Source organism: Pseudophryne corroboree, chromosome 10 (genome assembly GCF_028390025.1).
Source record: "Pseudophryne corroboree isolate aPseCor3 chromosome 10, aPseCor3.hap2, whole genome shotgun sequence".
Lineage (NCBI taxonomy): Eukaryota > Metazoa > Chordata > Amphibia > Anura > Myobatrachidae > Pseudophryne > Pseudophryne corroboree.
In genome coordinates this window covers 67,768,364-67,786,433 of record NC_086453.1, presented here as the reverse complement: position 1 = coordinate 67,786,433, position 18,070 = coordinate 67,768,364, and the positions used below count along the sequence as shown (strand labels likewise).

Below are 18,070 nucleotides of genomic sequence, written 5' to 3'. Positions count from 1 at the left end.
TTCTTTGCGTCATGTGCTGTTTGGGGAGTGTTTTTTGGAAGGGCCATCCTGCGTGATACTGTAGTGCCACTCCTAGATGGGCCAGGTGTTTGTGTCGGCCACTAGGGTCTCTTAGCTTACTCACACAGCTACCTCATTGCGCCTCTTTTTTTCTTTGCGTCATGTGCTGTTTGGGGAGTGTTTTTTGGAAGGGCCATCCTGCGTGACACTGCAGTGACACTCCTAGATGGGCCAGGTGTTTGTGTCGGCCACTAGGGTCGCTTAGCTTACTCACACAGCTACCTCATTGCGCCTCTTTTTTTCTCTGCGTCATGTGCTGTTTGGGGAGTGTTTTTTGGAAGGGCCATCCTGCGTGACACTGCAGTGCCACTCCTAGATGGGCCAGGTGTTTGTGTCGGCCACTAGGGTCGCTTAGCTTACTCACACAGCTACCTCATTGCGCCTCTTTTTTTCTTTGCGTCATGTGCTGTTTGGGGAGCGTTTTTTGGAAGGGCCATCCTGCGTGACACTGCTGTGCCACTTCTAGATGGGCCAGGTGTTTGTGTCGGCCACTTGGGTCGCTTAGCTTAGCCATCCAGCGGCCTCGGTGCAAATTTTAGGACTAAAAATAATATTGTGAGGTGTGAGGTGTTCAGAATAGACTGAAAATGAGTGGAAATTATGGTTACTGAGGTTAATAATACTTTGGGATCAAAATGACCCCCAAATTCTATGATTTAAGCTGTTTTTTAGGGTTTTTTGAAAAAAACACCCAAATCCAAAACACACCCGAATCCGACAAAAAAAATTCGGTGAGGTTTTGCCAAAACGCGTTCGAACCCAAAACACGGCAGCGGAACCGAACCCAAAACCAAAACACAAAACCCAAAAAATTTCCGGTGCTCATCACTAGTCCAGATCAGATGTCGAAAGTTTTTGCTGAATGGTCTGCATCACTGCCACTGGGTCTCTTAGAAAAATTATCAGAATGCCAAAAGTGTCCCAAAATTTTCCAGGCTCACAACCAAAATAAGGTTTGAAATTTGTTTTTGTGTGATTAGATGGGACAAGTAGTACTAAACTGATGTCAAATTATTTCTAAGCTAATCCTTTATTTTTTTATTTTACAGGAATTTCAGGAATTTTGAAATGAAGAATGTTCGCTATTTGAGGATGTAGAGTTTAGTTGCCTCAGCCAGCTTTACGCACAGTATGTACCATGTAAACACATGTATGTGTTTGACCAATATACACAACTAATTTTTGTATTAATTAAATATATTTCCTTTCCACTTTATTGTAGACCAAAGGACAAGACCTGCAAGATCCGACGTGTGGATGATGACGTTTTGGTTTTCATTTGGAATCGGAGTCTGGTGGGAAAACCCAAGCCATCACATACATCTCTAGACCCTCCTCCCTCATAAAGTTGCTTCGGAATAAACATAATATTACATTTACTATAATAAATCCTTCCTTCCTTTACCTGCCTTCCACTACATACATGCTTCAACTCCTATGGGTCTCTAATCTAGTTATTATTTATTGATTTATGAAAGCTTTCTTGGTTACTTTCTATGGGGTCGTATAATTTATTAAACCACCAACCTGTCTGCCACTGCATTGCCTTTCTGTTTCCTAGATGAGCCATGTTGGAATTTTAAGTGCCACATGTTCCGGCTGCCCACTGCTGTCACTTGGCTTAGTCATCCAGCTACCTCGGTGTAACCTTTTGGCCTAAACTGGATAAAAACAATATTGTGAGGTGTGAGGTGTTCAGAATAGACTGGAAATTAGTGGAAATGAAGGTTATTGAGGCTAATAATACTGTAGGAACAAAAACACCCCAAAATTCTGTTATTTTAGTTGTTTTATGATTTAAAAAAAAAATCAAGATCCAAAACCAAAACCCACAGGGGCGGTTTCGGCAAAACCAATCCAGATCCAAAACCAAAACCCACAGGGGCTGTTTCGGCAAAACCAATCCAGATCCAAAACTCAGAGGAGATCCAGATCCAAAACCAAAACCCGAAAAGTGATCCGGCATACACCCCTAGTTAAAATACTTATTGGGATCCATCGGGATTCTGTCCTTCGGGATTCCACTGTTGGTCTTCAGCTGTCAGGATCCTGATTGCCTGCATTTCGTACCCAACCCGCAAATACAACCATACAATGCCACTGCAAGGCATGACATGAAACAATATGGAAACTACACATTAGGCAATGGCAGCTCAATATAGAAGCACAGGGCTTGATTCAGAGTAGTACTCCGATGGTGGGTGGACTGTGCCTGCACAGGACCTGTTCTGCTCATGTGTAGAATGGTTCCTGCGTTGTTGTACCCCCAAGCCTGCATGCCGTATGTCACCCTCATTTTGCAGACAGGCCATTCCTGGCCCTGACAGAGGAGTTCCAGTGGTCATTCTGAGTATGCTTAGCTGATTCTGCATTTTTGGACACAGCACTGGGACCTGGGATGCCGGTGGCGTCTTTTTTCTTCAGAACCCTCCTGCTGCTTTAATCATTGCTAACTGCATCTATCTCTGAATCCCCCTCATAATCTGGTACAATATTGCCAACAAAACAGTAAACTACAATACCTTTCTTACTGCAGTACTCGCTACTCTACTGTACACTGGGGGGGACATTTACTAAGCAGTGATAAGAGCAGAGAAGTGAGCCAGTGGAGAAGTTGCCCATGGCAACCAATCAGCACTGAAGTAACATCTATAATTTGCATACTATAAAATGATACAGAGCTGCTGATTGGTTGATGGGGCCACTTCTCCATTGGCTCACTTCTCTGCTCTTATCACTGCTTAGTAAATGTCCCCCTTAGTCCTGAATTCATGGGACAGAACTCTGAGGCCTGGGGTTAGGCCTGTGGCCTTAGGCAGGGGACTGAGTTAGATCTAGGCCAAAGCAAAGGGGCTTACGGAACATGAGGTTAAGGAGGTTAGGGATAGGGTACCTGGGGCTGGGACTGCGGTGTGTACCTGCAGGCTGAAGGTAGTCTGGAGAAAATGCACAAAACATCACTCTTCACACCTATACTGCGAATGACATGTAGTTAAATAGATCTATGAGTCAATATATGTAGCTATCACTAACAGGACAATGTAATCATTAGCTATGGCTGTCTGGATGATATATAGTAGTTGATATTCAGGACAGCAGCTATAGTGAACATTCTGGATTTGTATCTTGTGACTCACGATACTAGTGTCTAGTCAAAAGATAGCGGGAAAAGAGCATGCACTCCACTTGTGGGTATTAATGGGGACACAGAAGCAATGATTGGGGCAGATGTACTAAGCCTTGAAAAGAAGTGATTAAGTGGAGAGTGATAAAGTACCAGCCATGGTACAGGCTGTATTTGAAAAATGACAGTTGGGAGCTGATTGGCTGATACTTTATCTCTCTCTCCACTTTATCTCCATCCAAGGCTTAGGGGGACATTTACTAAGCAGTGATAAGAGCGGAGACGTGAGCCAGTGGAGAAGTTGCCCAGGGGGCTTTAGGCAGCTGCCTAGGGCGCCAGGTTATGGGGGCGGTGCCACTGAGTCAGCCTATCACAAAATGAAGGATGTCTGCAAGAAATATCCTTGTACTTAATGCAAGAGGTGGCTGTGGAAATTATAAATCACACTTTCATCTGAAGGGCTGGGAAGTGTGTATTGGTGGTGGTTGGGGGCAATAGGTTGAAGTTTCGCCTGGGGTGCCGAGAAACCTTGCACCGGCCTGTGTACATCAGACTACTAACAGGCACAGTCACAGTGATTATGTAGAGATGTTGTGCCCTTGTACAGTCTGTGAAGAATGATGTTATAATGTGCTTTAAGCTAATTATATAAGGCTATAGATATGTTATCATAGCCAGATTAAGGGGGGGATGCAGGGCATACTGTACCCCGGGCCCCCCTTTGTCAGGGGGCGCTCCGGCCAGAGCACACTGACATCACTAGCTTTTCCTCTTAAGCAGCAGCAGAACCAGCAGCCAGAATGTGAGCAGGACAATGGCCCTCATTCCGAGTCGTTCGCTCGGTATTTTTCATCGCATCGCAGTGAAATTCCGCTTAGTGCGCATGCGCAATATTCGCACTGCGACTGCGCCAAGTATCTTTGCTATGAAGAAAGTATTTTTACTCACGGCTTTTTCATCGCTCCGGCGATCGTAATGTGATTGACAGGAAATGGGTGTTACTGGGCGGAAACACAGCGTTTTATGGGCGTGTGGTTGAAAACGCTACCGTTTCCGGAAAAAACGCCGGAGTGGCCGGAGAAACGGGGGAGTGGTTGGGCGAACGCTGGGTGTGTTTGTGACGTCAAACCAGGAAGACAAGCACTGAACTGATCGCACTGGCAGAGTAAGTGTGGAGCTACTCTAAAACTGCTAAGTAGTTTGTGATCGCAATATTGCGAATACATCGGTCGCAATTTTAAGATGCTAAGATACACTCCCAGTAGGCGGCGGCTTAGCGTGTGTAACTCTGCTAAATTCGCCTTGCGACCGATCAACTCGGAATGAGGGCCAATATGCAGTGCAGGCAGAGACACAGGAGTATCAGGTTTCATGAGCTATCGACTGAGCTTTCTGACCAGAGGAGAGATAGGAGGATGGAGAGAGCTGTAAGTGACACAGGGATACCAGCTTCTCCTCTTCCCTTCTTGGGTATCTGAGTCTTGTATAAACTGTTATGCAACTAAATAATTTGGGTCTAGAGATAGAGACACACACAGAGAGTCCTCCTGAGTCCTGTCCCAGTGTGTAAGTAGTACAGAGGCTGCTGCTATTCTTGCATGTGACAAGATAAATTATTTTATTTTTCTATGTGTATTTTAAGGTTAAGTTGTCTTTGTTCCACTACAAGAAAAGTTAATAAAATAGTTGTCTCTCTATTAGGTGGAGCTATAAACAGTACCCATACATTATTAAACTATTAGTTAAAACAAATATACACCATTGGTTTAAATTTAATATACACAATCTATACCTCCCACCATGACCCATTCCAGGAGGGACAAAATGCTCTCTACCTGGACTTCCTTCTTAATTTGCAATCACCTGTGTTGAAATACATTTCTTATCAATTAAATAGTTCAAAACAGGTGACGCCAATCATATATTAAGAGGGAAGTCCAGATAGAGAGCATTCTGTCCTTCCTGGAATGGGACATGTCGGGAAGTTTGGACAATTTAATATACATCCCCTCCTTCCACCAGGGCCCCCTGTCTTAAGTGCCCCGAGCACCTTCAAGGTTAATCCTGCCCTGTATGTTACAGTAAGTTGATGACGGCTAATTGTCTTTTTTATATGCTTCATTGGCCTGATTCTCTAATGGGTGTTACTTACGATGCAAATGTCTGTGAATCACTGCAGATTTATATATTAATTTGTGACACCTTCAGCAGAATAGATTCTGCAACTGTTTAATAACGACACAACAAAAATGGTACTCAGCATGTTGAGACAACTCAATCACACAAGTCTTCATCTGTCTATTTAATTATCCCATTTGCATAACAACAAGGAAATCAAGTTCAAATGCCATCCTCACTTTCCAGTACCTTGTGCCAGGATTTGCCTTCCAGCAGTCTGGAATGCATAATCCTACCTATAAACGATGGAACTCTCGTCACCGAGACGCAGTGCAGGCTTGGGTTAGAATGATGCGAACACTCTGGGTAGTCTGTGTCCTGGCTTCTCTGCTATCGACAGGTAAGATACTCTGGGTTCTTTTTCTAGAATTATCAATAGCAGTAATATCACTGGTATCCAAAATAATGTATTCATATACAGTAAGTATAAACCTATCATTTTGCCAGATTCTGAGCATCAATGAAATAAATAGAATATTTTAGGCAATTCCCTATACGTAAGTTCTGTCACGGATCCCTCTGTGCAGAAAGGAACCCTTATGTTCTATAAGAAACATCTTCTAAGGTTGGTGTTGTCTACAGAGTACAAGCTCCAGAAAGTTTTGCTTTCCAGAGTTTGATATATGTGGGGATTGCAGCAAACTTCAGAAAACAACAGTTTTCAAAGTTTTGACCACATTTAACCCTTAGTACATCGCACCCAAAAAATGTTTCCAGTTCCTTAGGGTGTTGTTTCCATGCAGTCCTTTAGCAGAATAACAATCTTGCATCTGATCTGCACTAACGGTATATACAGTATAACGCAGGGCCGGATTAAGGCTGGTGGGGGCCCCGGGCAACGAACGTGTGGGGGCCCCCACCACTAAAAATTGCGGCCAAAGAGCCGCCCCCCCAAGTGCGTGGGCGGGTCGGCGGGCACTCGCACACTCACACACATACACACACACACACACACATATACATACTCACCCACATACAGAGCAGCAGTTTCACAGCAGCGCACGAAGACAGTTCAGTCAGTGTCTCGCTGGGTAGTGAAGTGAAATCCCTCGAGACACTGACTGAGCCGCCGGCGTGCATTACTGAGTCACACATTAGAGGCCCCCGCACAGACAGCGTTTTAAATCGGAGCAGCCTCTGTCAGCAGCCGCCGAGGAGCTCGGTGTACACTCTGTTCACGGAGCTCCTCGGCGGCTGCTGAGGGAAACTACTCCGATTAATAACGCAGTGTGTGGGGGCCCTCTCAGCTCTGGGCCCCATAGCAGCTGCACTCCCTGCACCTATGGTAGCTACACCCTGTATATAACACATGTAACTGTGACATGAAGGTGGCCCCTCTCAGCTCTGGGCCCCATAGTAGCTGCACTCCCTGCACCTATGGTAGCTACACACATGTAAGTGTGACAGAGAAGGTGGCCCCTCTCAGCTCTGGGCCCCATAGCAGCTACACTCCCTGCACCTATGGTAGCTACACCCTGTATATAACACATGTAACTGTGACAGGGAAGGTGTCCCCTCTCAGCTCTGGGCCCCATAGCAGCTGCACTCCCTGCACCTATGGTAGCTACACCCTGTATATAACACATGTAACTGTGACATGAAGGTGGCCCCTCTCAGCTCTGGGCCCCATAGTAGCTGCACTCCCTGCACCTATGGTAGCTACACCCTGTATATAACACATGTAATTGTGATAGAGAAGGTGGCCGCTCTCAGCTCTGGGCCCCATAGCAGCTGCACTCCCTGCACCTATGGTAGCTACACCCTGTATATAACACATGTAACTGTGACAGAGAAGGTGGCCCCTCTCAGCTCTGGGCCCCATAGCAGCTGTACTCCCTGCACCTATGTTAGCTACACCCTGTATATAACACAGGTAACTGTGACAGGGAAGGTGGCCCCTCTCAGCTCTGGGCCCCATAGCAGCTGCACTCCCTGCACCTATGGTAGCTACGCCCTTGGTACCAGGCATTATTAATGCTTTGACTATCCTATTGTCTATTCCATCTTTTGGAGAATTCTTATTGGACATTATTGTTGCTAGATATATAATTAGGCGTTGTAACTGCTCAGGATATTATTGTTCATTGGCACATGTTTAAGGAATCACTGCTAATGGAGTTATTGATACTGTTGAGCATTAGCCATACTAACTGTGCGTATCACTAAGCATGTTACTAATACTAGAGGAAGCAGTTGCTATTAGTCACTATGACCTGTCTCAATAGCTGTTGCTGCCTAAATACTTAAAGCACAAATTGGTGGTGAATAATGCATGGCAGGGGTGTACAATTGTGCTATCTTGTCCACCTGCTCCTTTCCTTATTATGCAACAAAGTGGATAGAGATACGGTACCAACCAATCAGCACCTGAATGTCATTTTTCAGCCTGTAACATGGGAGTTAGAAGAAGCTGAGTGGCTCGTACTTTATCTCCCACTTTATCACTCTCCAAGGCTTAGTACATACTGTAGACCCCATAATCTCAAGTCAGTAACTGGATGAGGAAAACACTTAAATGCACTGGCCAGCTACATATAAAAGTACTAAAAAGTATAAATTCTGTTTTTATTATTGTTTATGTGTTTGGTGCCAAGACATCACCCAACATTTGCCAGATAATATATCACATCACACCCTGCCCAATTGGAGCTTACGGTCTAATAGGCCCTACACATTAGGCGATATAACTGAAAGATATGAATGATCTCGTTCAGTAATGAATGAGATACCATTCATATCTTTCAGTGTGTAGGCACCAACAATGAATGATGCGCAGCCCCGTGCTCGTTCATCGTTGGTGCCCCGTCGCTTATACATGCAGGCCAATATGGACAATCTCGTCCATATTAGCATGCAGGGCTATGGGGCCGGGTGACAGGAGAGTGAAGGAACTTCACTCCCCTCATCACTCTCCCCCGCCGCCGGGTCGCCCGTCAGCCATATCGGCCGTCGGGCAGCTCGGCGGCACATCGCCTAATGTGTAGGGCCCTTAAGAGCTAAATTTACAGTAACTTGCAGCACTTTCCAAAAGTCGTCAAATCTACAGTGACTGCGGCCAGTGGATTTAAATGTACAATTTTGCAGGGTTCCTTTTGTCAGCAGCAAATTGACCTGTGGGATAAAATCAGGAAACCCTGGGGAAACCCTTTCTGGTGGGAGGTGTATCAAACCTTGGAGATAAAGTGCAGAGAGATAAAGTGCCAACCAATCAGCTCATACCTGTCATTTTTCAAATACAGCCTGTAACATGGCAGTTTGATGGTAGTTTATCGCTCTTCACTTTATCTCTCTCCAAGGTTTGATACATCTCCCCTACTGAGAGAACAAACAACACAGATATTTATTTGACCTGAATCAAAACGGGTATGGGTCATTGGGTCGACACGCATTAGGTCAACAGTCATTAGGGTTTCTAGGTCGACATGGACATTAGATAAATATGTTCTAGGTCGACATGACAAAAGGTCGACGTGATATATATTTTTTGTGTGTGTCGTTTTCTTCGTAGAGTGACCGGGAACCCCAATTAGTGTACCGTGTCCGCTCGCCATGCTTCGGGCAAGGTTCCTCTCTCTGCTACTGCTGCGCTCGGCACAGGTTACCGTTCCCAATCGTAGTCCACGTGGATCGTAATGTATGAAAAAGTTTTAAAAAATGAAAAATTGTGAAAAACTCATGTCGACCTTTTGTCATGTCGACCTAGAACATGACGACCTAGAGACCATGTTGACCTAGAAACCCATTGACTGAATGCATGTCAACCAATAATGGTCAACCTAATGCATGTCGACCTAATGACCGTATCCCAATCAAAACTGTAGCCTCGACATGGTGAGGCAGCAATGCTAACCACCACACCACCCTATATAAAAACATGGAAATGCTAATACAGTCCTGAATATATCAAAGGGAGATGTAGTCAGGATCCCAGCATTCAGATTCCTGATAGTCACAATCCTGGCAGCAGAATTCCCTCGGTCACAATCTTGCCAGATGCCGACGGTGAGTGTTAGGGTTACGGTTAGAGTTAGTTTTAGGGTTAGGCTGCTGAAGGGCATGGTTAGGTTTACGCTGCCGAAGGGGATGATTAGGGCTAGACTGCTGAAAGGGAATGGTTAGGGTTAGACTACTGAAGGGGATGGTTAGGGTTAGACTGCTGAAGGGGATGATTAGGGTTAGGCTGTGGGAAGGGGATGGTTAGGGTTAGACTGCTGAAGGTGATAGTCAGGGTTAGGCTGTGGAAGGGGATGGTTAGGGTTAGGCTGTGGGAAGGTGATGGTTAGGGTTAGGCTGTGGAAGGGGATGGTTAGGGTTAGACTGCCGAAGGGGATGGTTAGGGTTAGACTGCCGAAAAGGATGGTTAGGGTTAGGCTGTGGGAAGGGGTTGGTTAGGGTTAGACTGTCGAAAAGGATGGTTAAGGTTAGGCTGTGGGAAGGTGATGGTTAGGGATAGGCTGTGGGAAGGGGATGGTTAGGGTTAGACTGTCGAAAAGGATGGTTAAGGTTAGGCTGTGGGAAGGGGATGGTTAGGGTTAGACTGTCAAAAGGGATGGTTAAGGTTAGGCTGTGGGAAGGTGATGGTTAGGGATAGGCTGCTGAAGGGGATGGTTAGGTTAACGCTGCCGAAGGGGATGGTTAGGGTTAGACTGCTGAAGGTGATGGTTAGGTTTACGCTGCTGAAGGTGATAGTTAGGGTTAGTCTGTGGAAGGGGATGGTTAGGGTTAGGCTGTGGGAAGGGGATGGTTAGGGTTAGGCTGTGGGAAGGTGATAGTGAGGGTTAGGCTGTGGGAAGGGGATGGTTAGGGTTAGATTGCTGAAGGGGATTGTTAGGGTTAGGCTCTGGGAAGGTGATGGTTAGGCATAGACTGCTGAAGGGGATGGTTAGGGTTAGACTGCCAAAAAGGATGGTTAGGGTTAGGCTCTGGGAAGGGGATGGTTAGGGTTAGACTGCTGAAAAGGATGGTTAGGGTTAGGCTGTGGGAAAGTGATGGTTAGGGTTAGGCTGCTGAATGGGATGGTTAGGTTTACGCTGCCGAAGGGGATGATTAGGGTTAGACTGCTGAAGGTGATGGTTAGGGTAAGGCTGTGGGATGGTGATGGTTAGGGTTAGGCTGTGGGAAGGTGATGGTTAGGGTTAGGCTATGGGAAGGGGATGGTTAGGGATAGACTGCCAAAGGTGATGGTTAGGGTTAGGCTGTGGGAAGATGATGGTTAGGGTTAGGCTATGGGAAGGGAACGGTTAGGGTTAGACTGCCGAAGGTGATGGTTAGGGTTAGGCTGTGGGAAGTTAATGGTTAGGATGAGACTGACGAAGGTGATGGTCAGGGTTAGGCTGTGGGAAGGTGATAGGGTTAGGCTGTGGGAAGGGGATGGTTACTGCTGAGGGGGATGGTTAGGGTTAGACTGCCGAAGGTGATGGTTAGGGTTAGGCTGTGTGAAGGGGATGGTTACTGCTGAAGGGGATGGTTAGGGTTAGGCTGTGGGAAGGGGATGGTTAGGGTTAGGCTGTGGGAAGGTGATGGTTAGAGTTAGGCTGTGGGAAGGGGATGGTTAATGTTAGACTGCCAAAGGGGATGGTTACGGTTAAACTGCTGAAGGCGATGGTTAGGGTTATACTGTGGGAAGGGGATGGTTAGGGTTAGGCTGTGGGAAGGGGTGTTAGGCTTGGGCTGTGGGAAAGGGATGGTTAGGGTTAGACTGCCGAAGGTGATGGTTACGGTTAGGCTTTGGGAAGGGGATGGTTAGGGTTAGGCTGTGGGAAGGTGATGGTTAGGGTTAGGCTGTGGGAAGGGGATGGTTAGGGTTAGGGTGTGGGAAGGGGATGGTTAGGGTTAGGGTGTGGGAAGGGGATGGTTAGGGTTAGACTGCCGAAGGTGATGGTCAGAGTTAGGCTGTGGGAAGGGAATGGTTAGGGTTAGGCTGCGGAAAGGGTCGGTTTGGGTTATAATTAGTTACTCAACAAAAATCTTTGGGATTGTAACCGTTGGGATCTTGACCGCCAGAATATTGTACCCTACCCTATCAAAGGTGTTAGTTTCGCTATGAGAGTTTTTATGTTTACAAAAGTGTTCATAGCAAAAGTGTCAGACACTGTACTAGGAATATATGATCTATTGATAACCAATTCCCACTGGAACGGCTGGATGGACAACAGAAATATCCTAGCACATCTGCTGTTACATGTTGTAAAATGGCTGAGTGTGAGGTTGCAGTTTACTGCAGGTCTATGGTTCTATGAGAGAACTTCTCTTACACCTTCTTCCACTGCACAGTAAATTACCATTTTATATTCAAATATTTTTGTTTCTTAAGTGTAAAAGTTCAGCAATGAGAAAGTGTTTTGCAAGTATTTGGAAAAGTAATTATGCATCATTTACAGAACTAAGGGCCTAATTTAGCTTGGATCGTAGATGTGCGAAAAAATGCACACCTACGATCCATGACCCTGACATGCAGGGGGATGCCCAGCATAGGGCAAGTCTGCCCCACATCCCGGATCCAGCCCCCCTGCAAACACACGGCGCGGATGCTTTTGCATGTTTAGGGTAGCCCTCTGCCTACGCAGCCTAGCTGCAAAGGCAGGTGGCTACCCACCATGTTTCGGGTCTCAGCGGCTGCGTGTGACAACATGCAGCCGCCGCGGCCTACCACACAAACAGTCCAGACATGCCTGCGTTGTCCAGACTGAGCCCCTTTAATGTCGGTGCAACGCCCCTCCCTTCCCGCGAATGCCTCTGCCTGTCAATCAGGCAGAGGCATAGGCAGATGCATTTGCTCAAGTGAGATGCCGTCGCATCTCACTGTGTGCGCAGTACTGGCGGCTCTCCCTGTGGCTAACAGAGGTGAGTGATACAAAAGTAGGTAGTCACTGCCGGTCAGTGTCCGGCTACTTATCGTTCAGTCGGAGGGAAAATTCACCCTATGCTAGAATGATTACTTGGGAAAAATCCAACTTGCTCGATTTTTCCAACTAGGTGAACCAACCATTTTGGGCCGTTTTACGGTGTGTGGGCGCAATCGGCTTATTATCACTTTGTCCTACACACTGCCAGATTATCATTACAACCAGCCAACTAGTTAGTTGGTTAGAATGAAATCGTTCTGATGTATGGCCAACTTAAAATCCGTGGTGACTCTTAATTCCCAATTTCTACCCCCTCTTTTTGTGGGAGCTACTCATTATGGGGTATATTCAATTGAAGTCGAAAACTGCCGTCTGTCGAAAAGACGTCAGTTTTCGACTTTTTAAGGTCGAATCCTGATTCGACCTATTCAATATTTAGCTAAATTTTTCAACAAGTCGATGAATTCGACTTGTCGAAAAGCACGTGGATCGGCGGAATAGCTGCCGATCCATGTGCTTGTGTCGAAAACGGGGCCAAAACCGACAGGTTTTGGTCCCCTTTTCGACCATCTCAGTCCGACATCAAAATGATGTCGGGCTGAGATGCGGACCCAGAGGAGGCGGGGGGGAGGGGAGCCGCAGGAAGACGGGGGGACAGCCGGTGGGCATACAGGGAGATGATCAGCGCTACAGTAGCGCTGCAGCTGGATGTCACTCAGCCACCCGACCTCACGGCAGCTTCCACACGGCTCCAGCAGCGTGCTGATCATTTCCCTGTATGCTCTCCGGCTGTCCCCCCGCTGGTCTCTCCGCGGCTCGCCCCCCTTCTCCTCCTCTGAGTCCCATCTCAATTCGACTTGAAAAAGTCGACTTAAGATGGGAATTGAATAGGGGTTGTCGGATCCATTCCGACAAATACATGTCGGAATGGATCCGACTTTAATTGAATATACCCCTATAAACAGGAAGCCTTCCGTTTTCCCTACAATGCTACAATTAGACTTTAAGTACTGTAAGTGTTTGTTATCATTATCCAAATAATATGTAAGGTTTGATTAGCAGAGTTTACAGGAACATACATTTTATAGGAATCACAGAGAAAAACTATAATATATTGTGTTTAATATGAGAAAATACTCACAACGCTTATAGGATCAGTGGCAAACGCAGGATTTCTAGAGGGGGGTGTCCAAATGCAATCCACAATCTCCCACATATTTAAATAATATAAATAAGATAAGTGATCAAGAAAAGGATAAAAACATACTAGAATAAATAAATACATAAACATAATAGAACCAATACTGCACTTTCTTTTCTATGCAAACATTCTCCCACCTCATGGTTAGGTTCCTGTCTCTTCTTACTGGTAGCTACTCTCTGGTCCAGTGCACTGATTGAGGGCTCAGAAACACACACACAGAAAACTTTGTAGAAGCTGCTACCACTGGGCATATGCAGCAGCTCTGCTCTGTTCCTTAAACTGCATGATGTGGTGGCAGCTCTAGTAATCGTATTATATACCATTGCTATTGTTGTTATAATTTGAGCCACATGCCAAGGCGAGGAGGGGGTTTCCGGGCAACCAGAAATCCCCCCTGCGTTTGCTTATGAGGATATACAAAAACAACTGATAAAAATCACCTAGACAGATATTGTGCAAAATAGGTTTCTATCAAATAAAAATGATAAATAGAGACTGCTGGTCTCTGTGGTGGAAGCGCACCAGACAGTAAGGGGTCATACCCCAATCAGCTTGGTCTCCAGGTAGCATGACTTATATAATAGGTATGCGATCAGCATACCGATAGTCGGGATCCCGGCTGTCACAATACCGATGCCGGAATGCCGACAGGTCCACCAAACCGCCGCCAGTATACCGGCAAGGTAGGTGATTCCCCCTCTATGGGTGTCCACAACACCCATAGAGGGAGAATAGAACCTGTGGCGAGCATAGCTTCTTTGCGCTCGCCCTCATGCCGGCATTCCTCTGCTCAAGATGCCGATGTCGGGATCCTGGCGTTCGGCATCCCAGCTGTGATATACGTCTCCTGACATTTATTAGCTTGCTTTGGGCTGCCAGCGTTCACCACTTATGTCACTCATGTAAATCTGTGTGAATGCAAATGAGGGTGTCGCAATTTATTCACTACTTTGTTCAATTAGCATTTGAATCAGGCATTATATATTTCTTCACGTGTTCATCATATTATATTCTCTCTATCAACATATACATTTCAAACATGCATATGTTTAACGCCATCTTCAAAAGTTATGATATCATTATTGTAGCTCTAAGGAGTTTACTTAGCAAACAAAATAAAGGCTTGTCTAGAACATTTTTGCTGGCGAATGCTTTTACCTTAATGTCTCACTATTTAAGTTATAATAAAGCAAAGTGCCAATAAATCAGTGATTTCTCTGACTTTTCTCTAATAACAGTACTGCAAGTCACAAAGGTTTGAATAGGGGCTGCACACAAACTCTATTTAATAAAAATAAGAGAAGCAAAGCTCTCTCTAACAAATAGCGCCATCTCAGGATGGCGTTATGTGGGCTCCCTGGGGAGATAAGCAGGAAGAGGCAATTCTCTTTCTGCTTTCACCCACACTGCATTGCGCCCCCCAGTTTATGAAACAGACAGCACTGGGCTCCTTTATCTCATCACTGGGACAGGCCAATACTGCTAAGTCAGTCCTAGGACCACCCAAAAATCAAATATGATGATTAAAGGAAAGCAAAAAAATCTGCAATGTTTTTATGCCCGTTTTAACTTTCCTTTTTAAATAGAGCCCTATTTGGCTCCTTTGACTTATTACATATCTACAAGGTTACACATATACCAGTGGTTCTCAGACTGTGTTCCCTGGCACCCTGGGGTGCCGCGAGGCTCTTGCAGGGGTGCCTTGGATTGGTGGTCCAGGAGCAAGTCAATTTATTTATGGCTGATGTAATAGATAAAAGCAGTGCTGGTGGCTGGCAATCATAAAATATGTGGACAAACAGAAGCAAATCTTGTCCCTCACCACACAACTGAACCTAAGGATGACGTATAAGCACAATTTACTTCATTTAATATTTATTTCTACATTTCTCAATAAGAAACTTTTGGCCTTGGATAGCCGGGAAAAAAATTCTGATACTTTAGGGGCCCGTGATTCAAAAAAATTTGGGAACCACTGACGTATTCCATTAAAGGAATTAGGAGGGTGTCTGGACTTTTGATTATCGTGTCTTATGAACATTGATGAATTACTAAAAAGAATGACGGGAATTGGACATTGACCATCCCCTGCCATAAGCTGTAGTCTGTTCCTGTATCTGCACTGCAGCTACCTGAAGTCTCACATAAGGGAAAAATACAGGTTGTCTCCCCCAGTTCAGAAAGTCTCATGTGCAAAATATTCCAAAATCCACAATTTTTTGAACCCAGCTGAGATAGTGATACCTATGCTTTCTGGTGGTTCAGTGTACACAAACTTTGTTATATGTACACAATTATTAATACATTTAATAGAATGACCTTCAGGCTGTGTGTAAGGTGTATATGAAACACAAATGCATCTTCGTGTTTAGACTTACATTCCACCCCTAATATATCTCTCATTATTCTAAAATACAGAAAAATCTGAAACCCAAAATACGTCGGTCCAACATTTTGTACATGGAAGACACAGCCTGTAAATGAAAGAGTAGACAGAATTATCCGAGTAGACTACATCATTTTCTCCTTCCAGGGGTTAATTTTAGTTTAATTTATGGTTTTAGATTCCACCTTATACATTTGTTTAATTATGAACCTTAACCTCCCGATATAGCCCATCGTAAACACCTAGCTATTAACACTTGTGTGGATTAATTTCTTCTGAACATCTAACAAGAAATTCCATTATGGAACAGACCGCTCCCAGTGTAGCATTCCAAGTTTTTCAATCCCATGTCCTATTTATATCGGTCTTCCTCCCATCTGGGTAGCTGAAAATAATAGTGGCTCTCAATTTACATTACCAGGACTCAATCAAGTGGATTATAAATTTATGTAAGCAATCTGGTAGAAAGATTGATTTTATACCCACAATTACCCCAGCCAAGCAACACAAAATCATGGCAGGACAAGCCAAGAACATAAGTCATAACTGCATAAAGAAATAAGTACAGTTCCCAATATAGATAATAATAATAATAATAATAATAATAATATTAATAATAATTTCCTAAATGAATAACAATCCCAGCCTTGGAAGTAAAGATACTCATATGATAAGGAAATACTCTCACTTGCTGAGTTTGTCTACCAGAATTTTTCCAACAGGTCCTAATCTCAGTGGACAAGTAATGACAGATTAGGAAGAGCGTTACGCTCTTTGGACATTGCAACCCAAAAATCTAATATCATGTGTGTTTTGTTCATATGTTTGTAAATCCAGTCATAAGGATACAGAGACATGTGAGTTCACTGCTGTGCTGTTTATTCCATCACCAACTCCAGGCACACTGCACACTGGACCACTCACTTCCCAGCATCCCCCTGGTCCCAGGGACCATCACTGAAGATTCAGGCTTACGCAGATTAGTAAGGGAGTGTCTACAAATATTAAGTATTCGAATACACTAACATCACATCCTCTTTTCTTTAAAGATAAGCCCTGTACGCTTCAATGCAACAATTAACAACGTCATATTAAGAACATCATCTAACACGTTTCAATGAGTCTCTCAGGTCTGCGTATTTCCCTTTTGGGTCTTTCATACACAGTCTGCGTTTCATCGACCATATTGGACCTTTCTAGAATCGTGGTTTGTTCACCATTATCAGGATCATCATACATGTCAGATGAAGGGTATTCTTCAGTCATGTTGTCTTCATTATGGTTAGGTTGAGATCTTAAATCCACCCGATTTCTTCTTACTTCCGTTCCACGCTCTGTACGTACAGTACAAGATCTTGGTGCTACTTGTGCTTGCACAATACCTTTCTGCACCCAAATACCTTTCTCGTGATCTCTGAGGCGGACTTGGTCACCCGATTTTAGATCAGATAAGATTTTTGCTCGCCTGTCATGGAACAGTTTCTGTTTCGCCTTTTGACGTTCCTTAGTCAGTCTGACCAACGCTGAGTTATGTGTATTAAGCAGTTCATCATGTATCGGGAGATTTGCTCTAATCCTCCTTCCCACCAGCATTTGTGCAGGAGAAAGTCCATTCTGTAAAGGTGTACTGCGGTAGATTAAAAGACTTTTGTAGAAATCTTCTTTACCTTCTTGAGCTTTTTTCATGAGACTCTTTACAGTTTTTACTGAACTTTCCACCAACCCATTTGAGCGTGGATAGTTGGGACTTGACGTAGTATGGACAAATTCCCACTCATCAGCAAATTGTCTAAATTCCGCACTGGAAAACTGAGGACCATTGTCAGTGAACACTTCCATAGGAACACCATGCCTTGCAAAGATTGACTTCATGCAATTGATTACGGCTTTACTAGTAGTTGTATGTAGTGTCTTCACCTCAGGGTAGTTAGAGTAATAATCAGTCATGACAATGTACGTTTTCCCATTACAATCAAACAAATCTGCGCCAACTTTCTAGGATGGTCTCTCTGGCACTGCGTGAGGACTCAGTGGCTCGAATTGTTGTTTCGATCTATACGTGAGACATAATTCACATGTAGCTGTAGTCTGTGCTATGTCTTGGTTCATTCTTGGCCAATACATAACTTCACGCGCTCTCCGCTTACATTTTTCTTCTCCTAAGTGGCCTTCATGTATCTTGCACAGCATAGTTTTTCTTTTAATTTTACAGCATTTGGCAAAGTGATTAAGTCTACCACATTTCATGCAGGTTTTACCATAAGCAGGGCACA

General features: G+C 44.7%; 1 protein-coding gene across 1 annotated transcript in view; it reads left to right on the top strand.

Moving 5' to 3' along the window:
• Positions 1–5,557: 5,557 nt before the first annotated feature.
• LOC134967021 (phospholipase A2 inhibitor NAI-like) overlaps positions 5,558–18,070 on the top strand; it is a 33,066-nt gene continuing 20,553 nt past the window's right edge. The window contains exon 1 of the mRNA XM_063944014.1: positions 5,558–5,702. Coding sequence (XP_063800084.1) covers positions 5,585–5,702 — 118 coding nt within the window. The 5' untranslated portion in view covers positions 5,558–5,584. The remainder of the gene's footprint in view (positions 5,703–18,070) is intronic.